Source organism: Hemitrygon akajei, chromosome 15, assembly GCF_048418815.1.
Source record: "Hemitrygon akajei chromosome 15, sHemAka1.3, whole genome shotgun sequence".
NCBI lineage: Eukaryota > Metazoa > Chordata > Chondrichthyes > Myliobatiformes > Dasyatidae > Hemitrygon > Hemitrygon akajei.
This window is the reverse complement of record NC_133138.1, coordinates 8127110-8149253: the sequence shown is the minus strand read 5'-3', so window position 1 is coordinate 8149253 and position 22144 is coordinate 8127110. Positions and strand designations below refer to the sequence as shown.

At 40.4% G+C, this 22144-nt stretch overlaps 1 protein-coding gene across 1 annotated transcript in view; it reads right to left on the bottom strand.

Moving 5' to 3' along the window:
- The window catches only part of LOC140739561 (cyclin-dependent kinase-like 2), a 74912-nt gene that overhangs the window by 1076 nt on the left and 51692 nt on the right, over positions 1–22144 (bottom strand). The window contains exons 11-12 of the mRNA XM_073067956.1: positions 20595–20751; positions 4646–4731 (exon numbers count right to left, since the gene is read on the bottom strand). Of these exons, the coding sequence (XP_072924057.1) occupies positions 4646–4731; positions 20595–20751 (243 nt within the window). The remainder of the gene's footprint in view (positions 1–4645; positions 4732–20594; positions 20752–22144) is intronic.

Below are 22144 nucleotides of genomic sequence, written 5' to 3'. Positions count from 1 at the left end.
TCAAGCCACTACAACAGGGTAAAAGTACCAAAATGTGATCGATATGGCAGAGCCCATTTTAAAACCAACTAAAGGCCACATTGTCTTGGCATAAACCAGTCAAAGGCAAATGGCAATTTGTTTTATATTTCACTTCACATGGAAAGAAGTAAAATAGGCTCCTCATTTGTTATCACCCAATGGATACAAAGTTAAAACCTACCGCTCTCAGTACCTGAAACAAAGGAAAAGTCATTTATCTGAATACTTGGTCATTTTCCTCACAACAGGCCTGCTTACACTTCACACTGTGAGACTCTAAAGTCAATGTGTTGTAATGTGAGTATTATTAAAAGTAAGTTAATACTAATCGGGAAGCTGTTGGTTACGAGAGACTGGTTCCAGGTCTGGCGGTGTTTTACTCCCGGTATGCATTGTGTATAGTTCCACCACCCAGGCCGCACAAGGTACCTGGAAGCCTCTCTATTGTAAATATCATTTGCCGTCACAGATAAAGATGCTCTTTTGGCCTTTAAATTGTCGAGTGGTTCTTTTGTAAAGTAGAAGTTACCACACAATGTACAACACCTTCTCACTGAGCATATTGCATCCTTTTGGGCTCAATGTCAACATAACATGGACCAGTATTAATATATCATCAGTATTTCTTGTATTTGTGTTCATATTTGCAGCATTCCTGCAGTTTTTCCTCCTTCAGTATTTCTGAATAAATATCCTGTTTCTTGCATTTACAACTCCCACTGACTGACATTTGTTAAGCACTAATTATCTTACTACCATATTTCAAATTATACTAGTTATGGCACAGCAGTTAAATCGGACTCATGATCCACAGATCTAAGTTAAAATTCTACTACAGCCATCATGGTCTTTGAACTTGGTTAATAAACTAGAATTGTACATCAAAACTAGCCATTAGTAAAGGGATACCAGACTGTTGTAGACAGCCATCAGCTTCACTAATAACATTAAAGAATATCATTAAGGAAGAAAGCTGTATGATAATGACTCTTAAATTACTAAGTAAGCCATTATAACCTCTATATCACAGGGAATAAAACCAAACAGACCACCCTGCATTAAATGATGTGCTGAATTCAAACACCACAAACATGTCCATGCAACTTTGCAAAGATCTCCTCACAAACATCTGGTGTCTAATTGGGAGGGATAGTCCAAAGACAGGTTGTGACCCAGGTCTCTATAGAGGTCTAAAAGTTACTTGTTTATTGATTTTATTGAGATACAGCTTGGTGTAGGCCCTTCTGGCCCTTTGAGCCATGCTGGCCAGCAATTCCCCCAATTTAATGCTAGCCTAATCACAGGACAATTTACAATGACCAATGAACCTACCAATCTGCAGGTCTTTGGACTGTGGGAGGAAACCGGGGCACCCAAAGGAAACCCATGCGATCACGGGGAGAACGTGCAAACTTCTTACAGACAGTAGGAGGAATGGAAACCAGGTCTGCCATTGTGTTAATGACTATGCTACCATGCCGGTAAGCAGTAACTCTGTAAATCCTCAGCATTGACTCCAGACCACGTAAAGTCTGATGGGTAAGCAACGTCTGTCAGTTGGATGTATCAGTGATCTTCCACATGAAAGGAACACTTAGTAGCACCATCTCTGGCTGCATCCTGAAGAATATATTCACCGGATTGGGTCTGCAGCAGACAGTGAGTGAGCCAACACAAAGGATAAGTACATTTGTCCTCACCGTCACTAATGTATCTGTGGCACACACGTTTGTCTATTGGTAAAACTGACCACCCCTCAGTCCTTGAGGAGACAAAGTCACATTTTCACTCTGAGGACAATCTCCATATTGTTATGTATACCAGTGAGCAAAATGGGAAAGGCTCACAACAGATCTGGCAGCTCAAAGCCAGTCATTCACGAGGCGCCGTGAAGCAACAGCAGCAGAAGTGTATATCATTACAACCTGTAACTTCCTGGTGTGATATGTCTCTCACTCAACTGTAACAGAGAAGCTGGGGTGGGAGGGGGTGTGGAGGAGAGGGGAGGCTACCCCGGTGAAATAAACACCATGGAAAGGCATGTTAGGAGCAAAGCCAAGCTGGCAGAAAACGAGGTGCCAACGATGTGGAGCTGCAGCAGATGGTAGCATACCCGTCAAGCAGCAGAAACAGCATGCAACAAGTGATTCTAAACCAACAAAGCTCTGCACACGTCTAGCCATTAAAGGGGGAGGACAATTAGACAGTTAAGGAGGGGGAGACGCCAAGAAAATCCCCATCTTGGTCAATGTTGAAACCCAGTAAGTGAGTGCGAAAGACAAGGCTGAAATATCCAGAAATCTATTCAGCAGACCCGCTGAATACACAACCCATCACGGATCATTCTGAGAGCCCCTCCATCATGGAAGCTACTCACTAGCCAATGAGATTCATTTCACATGATACCAATGGCATCATGCGATACAACTCAGTTATGGGAGCAACAACATCTTGGCTGTAATACTTAAATAGCTGCACCTTCAGACAAGCTGTTCTAGTGCAGATACAACACTGGCATCCTTCTGACAATATGGAAATTTGCCCAGCTACATTTGGCTCACACAAAGTAGGATAAATTCAATTCAGTTAATTACTAATCAGTCTACTCTCAATCATCAGCAAAGTGATGCTGACAGTGCTATCAGCACCAGCAAGCAACACTCACTCACCAGTCTGCTTACCGATGCCCACTTTGGATTTTGCCAGACCTGGTTAGTTCCAGGTCTCATTGCCGCATTGGTATAAAGATTGAATTCTGGATGTGATGTGTGTGAGATTACTCTGAGCATTACGCCAACATTTAACAGGAGCCCTGTTCAAACTGAAAACCCTCAACATCTGCAAGTCAGAGTTCCTCTACTGACCTACCGCATCTCCTTGCCCTCTTTCATGCCAAGATTTAGGAAGAGCTGAACCACTTCTCAGTGAAGGCAGACACTGTGTCAGTACAACCTTTGGTCAAATGAGCAAGTGAGCTTTCCAAAATCTAGACCACAGACAAAACTCAGGAGCTATTGGAGAGCAGTGATCCTACATGCCTCTAAGACCTGGACTACCTATAACAGACATCTCAAGCCACAAAAAAATGTTCTATCATTGTCACCTCTACAAAATCCTCCAAGTTCAAAGGAAGGATAATCAAATCTATGTCATTGTGTTGGATTAGGATGTAGAATTGTTATTTTTCAAGTAGTTTAATTTTCCTACGCTCGCTTATAATTTTTATATAATCACTCACATACATGTTTTTGTTCAGTAGTAATTGTAGTACAGCCGACTCTGTATTTTCTAGAAGCTTCTCATTCTTTTTGCAGCAGTTGTCTCGCCATTTAAATCTGGCTATGTTATAGGTTCATTGTTATCACCAGAATGATGTTACCTCTAGTCTGAGTATGAGATGACCAAAATTTCTTTTTCTTTGTCTTTTAATTTTGTCCTTTCTTTGTTCTTGTAACAGTTAATAGAACAGCCATAATCACCCAGTTTTATTCCACATTCTTGACTTTAGAAGAACCTCTGGATCAATATCACCAGATCCAAAATTGTCCTCTGCCAGGCTAATGACCCCAGCGATGAAGTCCTGGTTCCTTTAAAGTTGCTGATTCTGGTACAGGCCATGTTATTTGCATAGACCACACAATGGCCATCAGTAGACACTTCAGTATGAGCTCTGCTATGGGAACTGATTGTCAGGTGGACAGAGCAAATGGTTTATGTTCAAAGCTTTCCTGAGGTAGTGCAATATCCCCACTGACACCTGGGAAGCTCTGGTCCACGATTGCTTAAATAGAGAAGTAACATTCAGGATTGTATTAACAACCTCAAGGCCACGCATCAAGAGCACAAAGAAACCCCTGCACAAGCTCCAGAAGAATTGTAGTACCTCACTCTCTCACTCCATTACTAACCTCACAACCCAACTTTGGAATCATGTGCGATTCCCACATCTGCCTCATCGGCTGCCTCAGAACCCACAAAACTGGGATAAAAGCAAGAGTAGTGAGTCTCTAAACAACTAAATGATTATCTTCACCTAACTGTGACAATGAAGCTATCAGATAGAAAATCTAATTAAATGGAAGTCCATTCACATTCTGAAGCCATTGCCCTGTGAAGTCAATGGTATAGAGAGAATCTGGGAAAATGGGATTTGTCACAGGAGACCTCCGCATGATAAATTTTTATTAACAGCCGATTGGGATTGGCCACCTATTAGCCAAATGCCCAGATTTTATTTTTCAGTCAAGACCCAAACAGCTAGATTCTGGAAATCTGAAGTAAAAATAGAAAACCAACCAACAATCTTCCCATAAAACACTACTGCTCAAATATCTGCAATAGGGGTTTGGGTTTGGTAGGAAAATCAAAAGCTGTTACCAAACCCCTATTGCAGATATTTGAGAGCAGTGTTTTATGGGAACATTGTGAAAGTGTGGAGATCAAGTTGAAAACAAAGCAGTGTAGATGTGGAAGCACAAAACACACGCAGAAAATGCTGGGAAAAGCACCGAGATCAGGTTTCCAAGTTGGTTGGCCAAGACTGCTGCTTGGCAGGCAGAAGCAAAAATAAATTGTATTGAACATTAATTCAACATAAGTGTCAAGTATCATTAGTATCATTTACCTGGTGGAAAGTGTTCCTAGTTTGATCCTGGTCAGAAATCACCAACGAAGGGATTCTCAACTCCTTTTTCAGCATTTTGCACTTTCCTGGAATTAGATCATTGGTTTACACAGCAATTTTTATTGATCCATTAAATGTAAAGTCATACAGCTGAGTTTGCATTTGTGTTGTGATATTAAAGTGTCCTGCATTATTCCTTGTATTCCTGCAATCTCCCCTAATCCATGCCATTTAGTTCCCAGTGTGGTAATTATTTCACAGAACCTGCTTTTTGATCAGTTTTTATTGAAGATGACAATAATCATCTCAAAGAAAGTTCACTCTTTATTGGATGGATTACAATATGAACAATTACAAGATTAATGCAAATTCAGCCTGATTACAATAAAATCTGAGATTATTCATAGTAACCAAAGGAAACTTGATGAGGATAATGGTATTCTTACCTACAGAGCAGCTAGGATCGCAGAAGCTGGGTAATAAATGTGCCACATAAAAGACTGGGTGTGGATGAAATGACAATTACAAACACGAGAAAATCTACATAGGCTGGAAATCCAAAGCAGTACACTCAAAATGCTGCAGGAACTCAGCAGGTCAGTCTATGGAAAAGAATAAACAGTCAAAATTTCAGGCTGAGACCCCTCATCAGGATGGGGATAAAGTGTCTCAGCCTAAAACATCGACTGCTCTTTTCCATTGATGCTGACTGACCTGCTGAGTTCCTCCAGCATTTTATGTGTTTTGCTTTAAATGAAATTTGTTTTCAAGGAACAAACACTGATAATATATCAGGAGTTAGTCCTGGACTGCCTGCTGTTGTTTCCAAGGTGGTGACGAGAAGTCCAGAGAACCAGACGGCTACTGTCACCAGTGCACTGTGTCTCGGATATGTATCCCAAGAAAGGAAAGGAATGCCAGCTATCATTAAAGACAGCAGTAGTATCACATGTTGAAACATGAATTGTAAGGGTAGCTCTGTCCTCTCCCCTATTACAACCAACGCTACAATCTGTTTTTGTGAAGGCAAGTGTCAGCAGCAGTTCCCAACGAAGCTGTTCATGCTCAGCTTGTGCCTCAAATGAAGTAAAAGGCTTTCCTGATGTTGATGTAAATGAGATTTATATATTCCAGGATGTACATTGTACACATTTCTCTGACATTAAATGTACCTTGTGGACCAGTTACAGGAAATGGCCTGGAACTGACTTCAAAATCTTACATGGCATATTTCTTAGGGAGTAGGAATCTTTGGAATTGGCTGACCAAGGTGGTATTAGAAACTCAGTTACTGATTTATTCAGGACAGGGATCAATAGATTTGTAGCTATTAAAAGAACCACAGTGTGGTGCTAGTGCAGGAAAGTGATGCTGAGGGAAAAAGATCAGCCGTGATATTGAAAGATGGAGCAGGCAGGAGGGAGAGAATGGTATGTTTCTGAATCTCCTTTCCTACAACACTTCGCGTGTTCAAATCTTGTCAGCCCATAGCGGTAGGGTCAATGGGCTCCAGAGACTTCTCATCCAATACTAACTTACATATCATGATCTAGGAAACCATTTGGCCTACAGATTCTGTCTACACTTCTCGTTGCCTCGGTAAAGCAGCCAGCACAACCAAAGACCCCACCCAGCCCAGACATTTTCTCTTCCCCCCTCTTCCATCAAGCAGAAGATTTAAAAAAAGCCTGAAAGTACATACTAGCAGGCTCAAGGGAAGCTTGTACCCCACTGTTGAATGGTTCCTTAGTACATGGACTCTTCAAGATTTAAGTTGATTTATCACAAGTACATCAATGCATAGATAAAAATGCATTGTTTGTGCTCACAAAGAACACACCCAAGAGTGCGCTGGGGGCAGCCCGCATGAGTTGCAGTGCCACCTTAGCATGCCCACAACCCTTGGCAGAACAAGAGAGAACACAACAAATATCAAAACAACAACTGACCTCACAATCTACCTCATTGTTCTCCTGCTATGCACCTTCTCTGTAGCTGTTACACTTTTTTCTGCATTCTCTTATTGTTTTACCTTGCACTTCCTCAACACATTGTGTAATGACTTGATCTGCATGAACAGAATGCAAAACAAGCTTTTCACTCTATATCGGTACATGTGACAATAATCTTCTTCGGCTGTCCATCGATTTCGATGTTGACTCTGCTGAGAGTTTAGTCTCTACAGGCACGTTTATGGGCCACAAGAGCAGCACTGGATCGGCACTGTCTCCCACATCGGTTGCATTTGTGATTTGACTGATCTAGCACCGAATGTCTGCGTTCATGACCTGCTTCATATTTCTTCTGCCTTTTCTCCTCAATAGCTGGGATTCACTTCTTGACAATGTAGCACCAACTTCTTCTGTCCAAAGCGTCTTTCTCCCAGGTGTTGACATTCATGTCAGTGTTCTTCACATGGTGCTTGAGCACATCTTTGTAGCGCAGCTTCTGACCACCATGCTTCCTCTTTCCTTCATGTAGCTCGCCATAGGAAACAGCTTTGGGTAAACGATCACCACTCATTCTTGTGACATGACCAGACCAGTGCAGCTGAGAAGCTGTGATGAGCAATTCTGCGCTGACTGTCCCAGCACGTATGAGCACCTCCACATCTGGTACCCTCTCTTGCCACTTGATGTGTAATATTTGGCATAAATGCATGTGACAGTAATAAACTAATTTCAATTCCATTGGATCCATGCTGAACTCAGTCAACTCCATCTGTCCCTACCACCTCCCTTTATTTCCCTGTACTACCACTATGTAAATCCTTTCCTATACGTCAATCAACACTTCTTTGATTCCTTTTCATTCACCTGCATCACAGGGTAGAGGACAATAGCTAATTACCTCAACAACATGTATTTGGATTTGGGAAAGCACCAGGTGCAAACTCACCTGGTGATGTGGGATTGTACAAACAATGCTTGAGTATTTGATACAGGTCCCTGGCATTGTGGGACAGCAGCACTAATTGTTGCACTACTAAGCCAGTTATTTTATCATTTAGATACTCACTCCCGTGGCCTGTATCTAATATTTACTTCTTTAGCTGGAAGATGTTGTTACCTTTCAAAATTGAAGATGTCAGATAGATTGCTCATAATCAATTAGAGAAAGGAATATTGTAGTCAAAAGAATCTTGAGGTATAATCCCTCCTGGCATCAACCACCCCCACCCTTCTTGTAATCTCCTCTGCCAAGGAAGCCTTTAGATTTTCTCCTTATCAACAAAGTACTCTTCAGTTCACCTTGATAAAGAGCAGTAATGCTGATGACTCCAAAGTGCAATTCTTAGACAAACAACAACCTCTCCTCTAAATGAATCCACAATAAATCTGCAAACAACTAAGTACTCCTTTGCAAAGAGTAGGTGCAAGCCTACTAAACACATTGATGAAGGAAGAGCAGTAGATGTAGTGTATATGGATTTCAGCAAGGCATTTGATAAGGCACCTCATGCAAGGCTTATTAAGAAAGTAAGGAGGCATGGGATCCAAGGGGACATTGCTTTGTGAATCCAGAACTGGCTTGCCCACAGAAGGCGAAGAGTGGTTGTAGATGGGTCATATTCTGCATGGAGATCGGTGACCAGTGGTGTGCCTCAAGGACCTGTTCTGGGACCCTTACTCTTCGTGATTTTTATAAACGACCTGGATGAGGAAGTGGGGGGATGGGTTAGTAAGTTTGCTGATGACACAAAGGTTGGAGGTGTTGTGGATAGTGTGGAGGGCTGTCAGAAGTTAAAGCGGGATATTGATAGGATACAAAAATGGGCTGAGAAGTGACAGATGGAGTTCAACCCAGATAAATGTGAGGTGGTTCATTTTGGTAGGTCAAATATGATGGCAGTTAAAAGTATTAATGGTAAGACTCTTGGCAATGTGGAGGATCAGAGGGATCTTGGGGTCCGAGTCCATTGGACCCTCTAAGCAGCTGCGCAGGTTGACTCTGTGGTTAAGAAGGCATACGGTGTATTGGCCTTCATCAATCATGGAATTGAATTTAGGAGCCAAGAGGTAATATTGCAGCTATATAGGACCCTGATCAGACCCCACTTAGAGTACTGTGCTCAATTCTGGTCGCCTCACTACAAGAAGGATGTGGAAGCCATAGAATGGGTGCAGAGGAGATTTACAAGGATGTTGCCTGGATTGGGGAGCATGCCTTATGAAAACAGGCTCAGTGAACTCGGCCTTTTTCCCTTGGAGGACGGAGGATGAGAGGTGACCTGATAGAGGTGTACAAGATGATGAGAGGTATTGATCGTGTGGATAGTCAGTTTTTTTCCCCAGAGCTGAAATGGTTGCCACAAGAGGTCACAGGTTTAAGGTGCTGGGGAGTAGGTACAGAGGAGATGTCAGGGGTAAGTTTTTTTACTCAGAGAGTGGTGAGTGCATGGAATGGGCTGCCGGCAATGGTGGTGGAGGCGGATACGATAGGGTCTTTTAAGAGACTTTTGCATAGGTACATGGAGCTTAGAAAAATAGAGGGCTATGGGTAAGCCTAGTAATTTCTAAAGTAGGGACATGTTCGGCACAACTTTGTGGGCCGAAGGGCCTGTATGGTGCTGTAGGCTTTCTATGTTTTCTATGTTTTTCTAAGATCTTTCCTACTGTTCAGACCAATCTCTGATCTCAGAATGTACTTTAGATACACAAAATGACTCCATTTGTCAGGAAACACATTGAATGAGCAATGCTGTATAACGTGTGTGTAACGTGATAATCTGAACTATGTGAATCAGTGAGGCACAATGTTAGAAGTATATTATAATGTGCCAGTGATTTAAAATGCATGTAAATGGGGACCTGCAGTGCATGAAAATCCATATCTACACAACTGTCTTCACATTCCTGTGGTTTTAAATAGTGAAACAATGAACTCCTCGAGCCAATTATCATTTCAGCTTCATGATGTTACAGCTGAAGGCATAACAACAACAGAAAAGGCAGTAAACATTCTCCTACATATCATTCCATAATACATTTGCAAACAAGGGTCAATGACCTGAAAGGTTAATTATGTTTTCCTTTCCATAAATACTGCCTAGCCTGTTGACTATTTTCTTCATTTCTGTCTCTGTTTCAGTTTTCCAACATCTGCAGTTTATTTCACCTGAAGGCAGAGTACTCTTATCCAAATACATCAGAAAATGACCATTTGCAATCTTCTGTATATTTCTAATAATTAAAAATGCAGTAGTTTGAGAAAATCTCTTTCCTTTCTAAACTAACCCATCCATGACTTATGCAAGATTATTGCATATATACAGTATTAAGAAGACACAGTGCTTTGTGTAGTTAACATTAGACAAATGCTATTTATAAATCTGAATGTTAATATCTTTAAGCTGTTTTAATAAGTGTTCATTGAAATGGTTGGCATATAGAACCTCCTGTTTAAAATAAGTATCAGCTGTCAGTTACTGATGCCTGCAATTAGCTCTCAATGTGCTAAAGAATTTATTTTCCATTATGAAGTTTTTATTTGAGCCAGTTGACATTTGTCTACAGATCAACTAAAAATGCATGGCTGAGATGCTGAGTAATTGGAGTTTAGAATTCAACTCTGGAGCTTTTTACATAATGAAAACCCTCTTCTTTCAGTCATAGACCATGTGACCATTTTCTATCGTCGAAAGCTGAGCACATAGTGCAGAATATTCCTGGATTCAGAAATCATGACCCAAATTTAACAGTTGCTACTGAGTGTGAATGAGAAATCAAACATATTTTCCCACTAGCCCAATTTCTTATTAACGAAGTTGCCACATTTATCTTTGCTCTTGAAAGTAAAAGGAAATAGACAGGAAGGAAGCAGGGTCCTACTTTAGATATGCACATTGGATCCAACGAAGTAATTAAGGTGCAGAATGCAATTTCCAACAGATGCCTAAGAGGACTGCTATTTTACAAAAAAGGGGGTGATTTCAGGCTCTTTCCCCGGCAGACAAAATCTCTCGTAAGGTAGATCATAGGTCAGAAGCCCAAGGAAGTAAATTTAAACGTATTTTTTTCTGATCTCTTTATGGAACAACAAGGGGACGGGTCTACTCTTTCTTACTGGGAAGCCTTAGGCTTCCGTTCTACCAGCCTACCACCCCCCACCACACACAAATGATGCAAGATGGGTCCCTGACCTCCTGCAGCCCCTTAGTAACCACATTTTCACCATTTCTGTCATGGTTGCCACCTTTAACTTATTTACACGTTCCCACTAGCCAGAGCAACTGCCAAACAGGAGTATACAGCAAGTTCTTTAAGAGGGCAAATGATATGTTAGTTTCTATGACTCGAAGTTTTGAATACTGAATAGCAAAGTCTTACTGCAGTCCTGTAGGGCTGGTGAGACCAAATCAGTAGTGCTGTGTGCGATTCTGGTCTCCTCACTTGAGAAGGAATATGCTTGCAACTGAGGAAATACTGCAAAATCTCACAAGACTGATACGAAGATAAGTTGATTAGGCCTATATTCTTTAGAGTTTAAAACTTACAAAATTCTTCCCACTTCTACTAACCCTGGCTACTGCCTCTTTAGTATACCTTTTCAGGCATGGGCACTTTTCAAGTGCAGTGTTTTGTTTTAAGATATGCTTCTCTATTGAAGAAATAATATTTTTAAAATGATTTTTCTCACGGTTAATTGCATCTATTGGGTGAAATGAAGGTAGTGGAATATCTTTAACCCTGTTGCCTGGGCACCTCAGAGCATATGTTGAAGCATATCTTCTTCATGTCCTGGAGTGTAATTTCACCTCTATAAATATTTTGTAATTTCCAGTGAGTGCAGAAGCCAAATCAACAATTATTAATCATTAATTTTAACTTACTGGTTATCTAAATATTCCCCCACATGCTTTCCTCAGGATGACATCTCAATAGACTTGAGCTAAAGGCAGCTAAACAGGTTTATTAGACAGTAAATGGACAATGAGCACCATAGAATTAAGCCTTAATCATAGCTCCTGAGAAGTTTCTAAAATACTAGTATTGGCTGTGCAAACTGCAAGTTGCACATGCATTAATCTTTACATGGAACCTAGTTGCTGACCATAGTCCTTCTGAACTATGTCCATGATGGATTCAATTAGAACAAGAAATATGTATTAATATTCATTTCTGTGGCCCCCTGATGACGAGCTGAGATTTGCTATTTGTTACTACTCCTTGAAATGAATATAATTATAAACCAACTACTTTTACTTATTTTACTTTCTATTCTGTACCTGTCAATGATCATTAGGACAAGATTCTTGCATAGGCGGAGTATTTGGACTAATCCTCCAGAATACCGGGCAGGGAGTTTAAATTCTGCTGATTTTTATCAGTTGCTAACATTGACAGTAAAATAACAATGCTGATGTCAGCATGAAACATAAATGATTGGCAGGTAATTCAGCTTAATCCACTATTCCTCAAGCCCACACATTTTGCTTTTAAATGAAAATTTTGACCTTTTTCTACTCTGAGCACCTGCAGTTGCGTCATGGACACACTTTATGGCCTCTTAAAAAGCCATCCTCCTCAGCATTTCCTAAGCACCTCACCCAGGCAATTCCCACAGAAAAGCAACATTCCCTTCAGCAGTCAGCCTGGCATAAGTATACTTGGTATTCGGAGCAAGAAAAGGTGATTAAAGTGTCCGGTGCTCTTTGGAAGTTAAAGGAGGAAGAGTTAAATAAGGAGGAGGTAGAGGAGTGATTAATGTAAAATTGCTCTGTGGTTAATCATCTTAAACAAGTCCTGAGAATGCTTGTTACTTGTGCAGAATTCTAATGTCTGTAATTTCCTCATGGAAAGATATTGTCATTTTATTGAACACATAAAAGGCGAACTATTAATCACCACCTCTTTATAAGAGTATCTGCAGGTTTAAATCTGAGATAAAAGTAAGAACATGCCATGGGTGAGAAAAGAGCACTTGTTTTGCCTGTCTAAAGTACTTAATTTCAGGCCAATTTCACTTCTAGCTTTTTGGTCTCTGATGTGAATTATCAATAAACAAAATCACAGGAAAAGAGTCTGATAATTTTTCTGTAAAGCTTCCTGTGAATGGTTTCTCCCAAAAGTAGAAAGTTTCAAATTATGTTCTTCTTTTATATTAGGGATTACGCGTGTTGCTCCAATTCATGGAAATTCAATCTGAAAGCTGGGAACCAAAACTGAGCATGACTTGCCATCTGAGATGCACTTTAAAATGTCATTGTAATGCCTGTAGGTTTAGAGCATTTCATTATGCAATCTTGTCATGGTACTAATAATACATGGTGAGCAAGTGCCGCAGAGATGACTCACTGCAATAAACATGCACAGTTCTTACGCAGACTGGGCGAGGCACTGTGTGCGTACAGCGGGTGTAGAAAATCCAGAAGACAGATTGTTGATTGCAAGAAGTGCTGAAGTTTTTATCCAAACGCAGTCGTTAGATCTGTCTTTTTCAGCCTCACGTGGCGTGAAAATTGACAACCTAGAGTGAAAGGTGAGGACCATTGCCAAATCCTTCCACATCACTCCAGAAATTCAAATTGGCAATTCCCAGAATGAGTCACCCTTGAGCATCTGACGTGGTTCTTGCTTTAGTAACATACACAGTGACACAATTTGAAACAGAATGCTGCAAATACTTAGCAGGTCAGGCTGCATCTGTGGGAAAAGAAAGGTAGTAGTTAATGTATCAGGTCAGAGAACCTTTATGAAAACCGGCAGGTAAATGAAAGAAGCTTCTTAAGAAGCAAGGGTCATTGGGGAAGGGATGTCTCTGACAGGATAAACTGAGTGACAATGGGGGATATGCAGTAAGCAAGGTTGCCTGGTCAGTGAGTGAATAGGAGCAGAAAAGAGAAAAAGTAACAGACCAAAGAAGGTAGACAAAAGAATGTAAGAGTAACGTAATGCAGAGGAAGAAGACATCCCCCAACAGATCAGACTGAGAATGTCCTCCACTCCCAGAGGCAAAAAGAAAAAGAAAGGAGTAAAAACTGGATGCAAGAGGCCGATATCACAGATGGAGAACAGATACAGACAGAAATCAAGTTGTAGTATTGAATCGGAAGTTCAGAAGGCTGCAATGTGCCCAGGATTTGAATGAGTTTTTTTTCCCCTCAGGCTCAAGTTTGGACCTCTTTTCCCAAAGATCTGTCCTGGCTCTCTGAGCTCCTCCAGCATTCTCTGTTTTATTTATTTTGGATGTAACATGGGATCAGAAGATGTTGAATCCTTGTGGATTGAGTTAAGAAACTGCAAGGGTAAAAGGACCCTGATGACAGTTGTATACAGGCCTCCCAACAGTAGCTGGGAGGAGGACAACAGATTACAATGGGGAATAGAAAAGCCATGTCAAAAAGAGCAATGTTATGATAGTCATGGGAGATTTTAACATGTAGGTAGATTGGGAAAATCAGGTTGGAAATGAATTTCAAAAGAGTGAATTTGTTGAATCCCTATGAGATGTCTTTTTGGAGCAGTTTGTCGTTGAGCCTATTAGGGGATCAGCTGTACTGCATTGGGTGTTATGTAATGAACCAGGGCCGATTAGGGAGTTTAAGGTAAAGGAACACTTAAGAGGTAGTGATCACCCTATGATTGAGTTCAACTTGAAATTTGATAGGGAGAAAGTAAAGTCTGATGGCCTTTGACAAGGTGCCTCACATGAGGCTGCTTACTAGGTTAAGAGCCCATGATATTACAGGAAGTTGCAAGCATGGTTAGGGCATTGGCTGATTGGTAGGAGGCAGCAAGTGGGAATAAAAGGGTCCTTTTCTGGATGGCTGCTAGGGACTAGTGGTGTTCTCTAGAGGTCAATGTTGGGACCGCTTCTATTTATGCTGTATATCAATGATTTAGATGATGGAATAGATGGCTTTGTTGCCAAGTTTGCAGACGATACGAAGATTGGTGGAGGGGCAGGTAGTGTTGAGGAGGCAAAAAGGCTGCAGAAGGACTTAGACAGATTAGGAGAATGGGCAAGAAAGTGGCAAATGAAATACAATCCTGTAAAATGCATGGTCATGCACTTTGGTAGAAGAAATAAATGTGCAAACTATTTTCGAAACTGGGAGAAAATCCAAAAATCTAAGATGCAAAGACACTTGGGAGTCCTTGTGCAGAACACCCTAAAGATTAAATTGTAGTTTGAGTTGTTGCTGAGGAAGTTAAAAGCAATGTTAGCCTTCATCTAGAGGTTGGAATAAAAGAGCAGGGATGTGATGCTGAAGCTTTAGAGGCACTGGTGAGGTCTCACCTTGAGTATTGTGACCAGTTTTGGGCTGCTTATCTTGAGATGTGCTGGCATTGGAGAGAGTTCAGAGGAGTTTCACGAGCAGGATTCTGGGAATGATTGACTCTGGGTCTGTACTCACTGGAATTTAGAAGGATGAGGGGGGATTTCATTGAAACCTTTTGAATATTGAAAGGCCTAAACAGAGTAGATGTGGAAAGGATGTTTCCCATGGCGGGGGAGTCTAGGACAAGAGGGCACAGCCTCAGGATAGAGGGGCGTCCATTTAAAACAGAGATGCGGAGAAATTTCTTTAGCCAGGGGGTGGTAAATTTGTGGAATTTGTTACCACATGCAACTGTGGAGGCCAGGATGTCGGATATATTTAAGGCAGAGATTGACAGGTTCTTGATTGGCCATAGCATCAAAGGTTACAGGGAGAAGGCTGGGCAGTGGGGTTCAGGAGGGGGGTAAAGAAAGTATCAGCCATGATTGAATGGTGGAGCAGACTTGATGCGCCAAATGGCCTAGTTCTTGCTCCTATGTCTAATGGCCACATTTCCAACATTTGCAGTTATTTTTGATTTTAATATGGAAATGAATAGTGCACATTAATGCTCTTTTATAGCTGTATTTATATCCTGGGATAAGTTATGATGCTTTTATTCTCAAATGCCTTTATTTCCTATCCCACCATTACATTTCTTGAATGGCTAATGTGCCCATGTACTCTAACTCACTGTATTTTTTTCTCTTTTTTACTCTCTTTGTGCTCTATTAATTTAATTATATCTATTACTGTAATTTATATTTAATATTATGTATTGCATTGTACTTCTGCTGCAAAACAACAAATTTCATGACGTATGCTGGTGATACTAAACCTGACTCTGATACGAGATGTATAAAAACAGCCAATCAGTGAACAGTATTTAGTTTTGAATGATTCATTTCTTTAACTTGAAAAAGATGTAACTTGCACCATCTTTCTGAGGGAAAAAAAAAAACAAATGCTTGAGATTTTCAGCAAGAATAGGGGGGGAAGAGAGGGAGAGAGAAAAAAAAAACATTTGTCAATTCAGCTTGATGACTTTTCACTGGGACTGCCCAGCTCTCCTATAATCTGGAAAGGGTATTTATCTGAAGTTGCTGAATTTATTGTTAAATCCTGAGGACTGTGATGTGCCAAGTAAAAAGACGAGATGCTGTCTCTCAAGCGTATCAAAGGCTCTGTTGGAATTGCGAATGAAGTAAAGGCAGAGAGATTAGAATGGAAGTAGAATGAGGAATTTACTTGTAAAACCTGGAAGCTGTGATCAAAGAGCATCAATCTAAAACATTAACCCTGTTTTTGTTTTACAGTTGCAGTTAGATCAGTTAAATATTTCCAGCATTCACTGTTATTTCAGATTTCCAACAGTTTGCTTCTTCAGCTTGTATCTCATACTTCATTTTTATTTTAATGTTCTCCTTTCTCTGTCCTGTCTCATTTGTCGCATATTTACAAATTCTTTCAGGTAGATTCACAGCATTTAACCGCTCTCTCTCAGACAGCTCCTACACCACTATGTCATTCAGTATCTCCTGCTCTCCCTCTTAACACAGATATTTTCTTCGTTCCCTTCAACTTTCCTCCTTCTCTGTAACTTAAAACCCATTTAAGTTGTATTAAATAGTTAACTGATCTGACTGCAACTGTAAAAAAAGGGTTAATGTTTTAGTTTATTGCCTTTTGATCAGAGCCGCCAGTTGTTTGTAACTATAATTCTTCATCCTACTTCCAGTCTGACTTCATACACAATTCCAATGAGCCCTCAATAAGTTTGAGATATAGCATCTCATTTTTCTGCTTGGCATATTACACCTGGCAGCTGAATTCTATGCTGATGTCCACTGAGTTTAGAATATCAATAGCTTGTCCTATTTGGTATGCTTTCTCTGATTCCCTGTTCACCAAAAAGCTCTTATAGAAAGGGTCTGACATCAGAAATTCAGTTATGGAATTTATGATAAGATTGTCAGCTCTAGGCCAAGATCCCTGAAAGGCTACTGAAAATTAAATGACAACAGAGAAAAATAAATCCAGGAAAATCTTACTTTTTAACATTACTTTTGTTGGGATTGGTGCATTTCTGGCAAGACCAGTATTTATAGTTTATCCGTAGTTTCCCTTGAGAAAGCGCTGATGGTCCACTTTCTTGAACTGCTACAGTCCTTCTCATAAAGGTACAGATGTGGTGAACTACATATACCTGTCTGGACACGCCACCCCGCTGACTGCTCCTGTGACTCCTCCCACAGACCCGTGTATAAAGGAGATTGGAGGCACTGCTCCCCCTTCAGTCTCCAGGATGTCGTGTGGTGGTCTCTTGCTGCTGATGGTGCTTTCTTCCAGCCAATAAAAGCCTACCTTGACTCACGTCTCCGAGAGTTATTGATGGTGCATCAACAGACAGGGAGGGAATTCCAGTATTTAGACCCTCTGATAATGAAGGAACAGTAATATATCTCCAAGTCAGAATTGCATGAGACTTGGAGGGGAACCTGTTGGTGATGGTGTTCCCTTACACCTGTTGTCCTTGCCCTTCTTGATGAATTTTAGCTAACACATACTGCAGCCAAAGTGTATAAATCATATGTAATATTCTTCTCTGAACAGTTTTAACTGAACTACAACATAGCTATCTCTAGAAATTGTAGATATTCCAGTGATTAGGATTATAATAAAAATACATTGACCAAAATTATGTTTTTCTCTCTCCATAGGTGCTGCCTGACCTGTTGAGTATTTTCAATACTTTCTGTAGTTAATATAAATTTCATCCTTAATGTACAAACACAATTATGGAGCCAAAAATAACCTCATCACTCTCTAATTCCAGTTATCCAAAGAAGTCTTTATGTTCATCTTAAGATCCATTACACCAAATGTGTGAGGTACTCATTTATCTGGTATAAATTGGCTTAATAATACATAATGCTCATTTGATATCCAGCCTCTGAAGTGGAAAAAATTGCACATTGTGAATTCTCTACTGCACTCCAGCATTCAGTTGTTACCATGCATTGGGCATCCAACTTTGTCAAAAAAAAACCTCGATCTTCCAAATTCAGTGTTCCAAAAATCTCGTGACCATTTAGGAGAGAGAAGAAAGTACTTCTTAAATGTACAAGAGATTCTGCAGATGCTAGAAATCCAGAGCAACACACTCAACATGCTGGAGGAACTCAGTGGGTCAGACAATATCCATGGAAGGGAATAAACAGTCAACGTGTCAGGCCTAGACCCTGGCCAGAAACATTGACTGTTTATTCACTTCCATGGTTGCTGCCTGACCTGCTGAGTTCCTCCAGCATCTTGTGTGTGAAATTCCTATTCTCTGTTTTTATTCCAACTAGCTTTTCCTCTTGTTCTAATTTTAAATGTTATTAATATTTCAGTCATGTTTCTTTATACTCCGTCCAGGAGAGTATGTTCTAGAGGACACTCTGAAGATTTGTTTGCCTCCCAGGTTCAAGTTTCAGCCAGACCTTAATTACACCTGCCCCAAAGAGGGAGAATACAAACTGAAAATAGCATTTGTAAGACCTTGGTTACAGTTTTAATGTACAAAGGGATGGAACTGTTCATTCTGGTCCACAAATGAACTTTGTACAATCCAAAAGAAGATTTTTTTTTTGCCTTAACAAAAAAATGGTTATAAAAGTCTTCTGCACAACTGCTGTACATGTGTTTTTTCTCCCTCTCCCCTTTTGATCCACCTCTGCCCCCCCATTTTAGCTCCTTTTTTATCCCCTTCTGTTCTTTGTTCAATCCACCTATTACCTGAACATTTTCCCCACCATCCCCTTCCCCATCTGCCATTTTCACTCCTTCAATGGTTCCCATTATTATCTTCAAGTTCAAAGTACATTTATTGTCAAAGTATGTATATGTCACTATATGTAGCACCTCAAGATTTATTTTCTTACAAACATTCACAGTAGAATGGATAGATACAACAGAATCAATGAAAAACTACAGAGAAACAATCACTGGCAAACAACCAATATGGAAAAGTAGACAAACTGCAAATAAAAATATTACCAAGAACATGAACTTTAGAGAACTTTGGAGTCCTTGAAAGTGAATCCATTGAAAATGATCTACCTTACTAATCAAACACGAGCACTAATAACCCTTGTATCCTTAATTATTACCCTCAGGTAGCTGGCTCTACCTTCCCTTCCCTCACATCTGGTTGCACCTGTTCATCTTCCTTTACCACTACTCACCTACTAGCCCCTGTTTCACCACCCCCCTTTATAATGATTATTTTCCATCTCCCCTCTCAATCCCAATACAGAGTCTCAGCTTAAAACATTGACAGTTCCTCCCCCACCATTCTCCTCAGATGCTGCTTGACATGCTGAGTTCCTCCAGCAATTTGTTTTTTGTTGGATATTGTTTGTGTCTTTCACTCAGGATTTACTCCTACTTCCCAAATCAATTACCCTACCAGCCAGTTCTGTGCAGAAGCTGAAGAATATCCCATCATACAGAACCTTTCTCACTATCTAGTTTCTGCAATGAGGAAAATTATACTGGAAAGAAATTCAATGGCAGTGAAAAACATAGTGAATAATGAGGATGAAAAAAGGTGCTGTTCACCCCTTGCAGCACAGTCAGTACCAAGTCATGCTAATTTCACTATAATTGCATTGAGAATGTTATTCCAGCACTAGGAATAATTATGATTTGTTTCTTCCAATATGGAAAATGTTTGGTTTTTAATTGAATGGACTAGAGGTTCCATTCTTCAAATCAAGTTGCAAATGATCTTGAAGTAGTTTAAAAGTTCAGGATAACATTGTGGGCCGAAGGGCCTATACTGTTTTGTATTGTTCTGTGTACTAACTACATTGCTTTCCTCAAATAATCTGCCAGGCTGACACTGCATATTTGACCAAGTCCCACCCTTTGTTGACTCCACGCTGTAGGTTGCTTCAGAGCAATCACTGAAAGGAAAAAATATCATAGACATCACAATGGCCAGAGCCCACACCCTCCTGTGGAAGTGCTAATCATACTAGGAAGAAAATAATTCAGGGAGAAATAACTGGGAAGATTCTCAGAATATCCTGTGAAGTCTTTCCTATATTTCTAATCAGCCAAACATTTAATTTTCTATGCTTGAGATGAAGTTAATCTATAAAATCTCAGGGAGTTTATTTTCCACGTGGTCAGAAGCATGTTAGAAATCCCTTCAAAACTCCGAATCCCTTCGATGGTAAAAATGGAATATGTAAATCACCATTATACTATATGTTAAAGTGTTGATGAACAGTGCCATTATAACCCAGCTCACCAGTGGAAAATCCATTTACACCAAGTCCACTATTAACTCACCACTGATATAATAGAACGGAAAATTCTGATATTGAGCTAAAGTCAGTGCATAGTCTGCTTTTCAATGAGTGCATTAGTTTAAAATGTCCTTAAGAGTTCTAAATGATGCACTGGATTACTTCCCGGAAACCTTTTATTTCTGGACATGATTTCAGATTTAATGCAGGTCTCCACAATGGATCATGTAGAGTTTTGTAGCCACAGGCATCAATATTAGGGAAGAATTTGCCAAGAGGTGAAATCCATCTCCCACCCTAAACTTGCACCAGCTTAGTACCATTAGTTTATATAATTTAACCAGGTAATTACATAGATATTATAAGCATGTATATTTATCTGTACCTTCCAACCCCTTCCCTTCCACTGGGTAGCCAGTTGACGGGAGCTCAGGGAAATGGAGATCTCTCTTCCCTGTCTTTGTGGACTTCGGCTTTTTTCTTGTTCCATTAAGCTCTTGATCTGTTTGTACAGGTTGCTCACCAGGATCAGTGTCCTCATCCTGAGTCAGAAGCAAGAAAAAGGCACATTGTTTGCGGTGAGATCCACTATGAATTACAAATAACAAGAAACCCGATGATCTTTCACTATGTAGAAAAAAACCCTTACATTTAAAGTTTGCTACAACTTAATGAAGATTTTTTTTTAAAAGGTGCAGATGCTAGGAATCTAAAACAGAAACAGAAAATGCCAGAAATAATCAGCAGGTCAGCCTCATCTGTGGGAACAGAATCTTCTCTTATGATGTAGTACTTGCCCTTTCACCTCTTACCTTCCCACCATCCAAAGACATAGTAGTCTTTCCAGGTGAAGTCACGATTCACTTGCACTTCTTCCAATCTATTGTACCGCATTCAGGATTCCCAATGTAACTGCCATGAACAAGGCGCAGTTAAGAAAGGCGTGCTAGTTGCTTTCTTGATGGAAGAGGACGTGGAGAGATTGAAGCTACTTTTAAACATAATAGGGTAGCAATGGCGGGAGATCTTAACTTCTCTAATCTTGCTTGGGCCAACTATACTGTGAAAAGATAGGGCAGAGTGGATTTCGGGGCAGTATGTCCCAGAAAGCTTCTTTGATTAATATACAGAGGACCCTGCTAGAGAGTGTGCAATGGACCTCCTCATGGAAAATGAGGTCAGGCAAGTGGAAGAAGTGTCTGTTGGCAAGTACTTGGGATCCAGTGGCCATAATTCCATTAGTTTCAGTTTTAAAATAGTTTTGGAGAAGGATATGTTCAGTTCACAGGTTAGGCTCCTGAACTGGACAGAGCAAAATTTGGAGCAATTAGGTGAGACGTTGTCGTGGTTGATTGGGCAAGATTTCTTAGAGAGAGAGAATTGTCTGCCAGTGAAAGGCCTGTAAAAAATGTGATGTCAAAAGTTCAGGGCCTGCATGATCCTTTTAAGGTGGAGGTTAACGCTAGCAGATTTAGGAACCCATGTTGATGAAAGATATTGAGGCTCGGGTTGAGAAAAAGAGGGAGGCATACACTCAGTAGCCACTTGATTAGGTGCACCTGGTTGTTAATGCAAATATCTAATCAGTCAATTAGGTGCAGCGACTCAATAAAAGCATACAGATCTGGTCAAAGAGGCTCAATTGTTCTTCAGACCAAACATCAGAATGGGGGAGGTGCCATTTTCTATGCTGCATTACTCTGTAGGGCTGCCTCCGTAATGGAGATACCAGGTACAGATTGTGTTCAATTATCAGGGCTGATTCATTTACTTCAGTTCCCCATCCCATGCCACTCCAGCCTATAAGTTTATAGTCTCCTGCAATGTCAAACACAAACTCATCGTTGAACTGGAGACATTGCACCCTTCTGGACTCAGTACTGAATAATACAACTTCGGGTAACTTTGATTATCCAGTCTGTATCAGTCATCCGT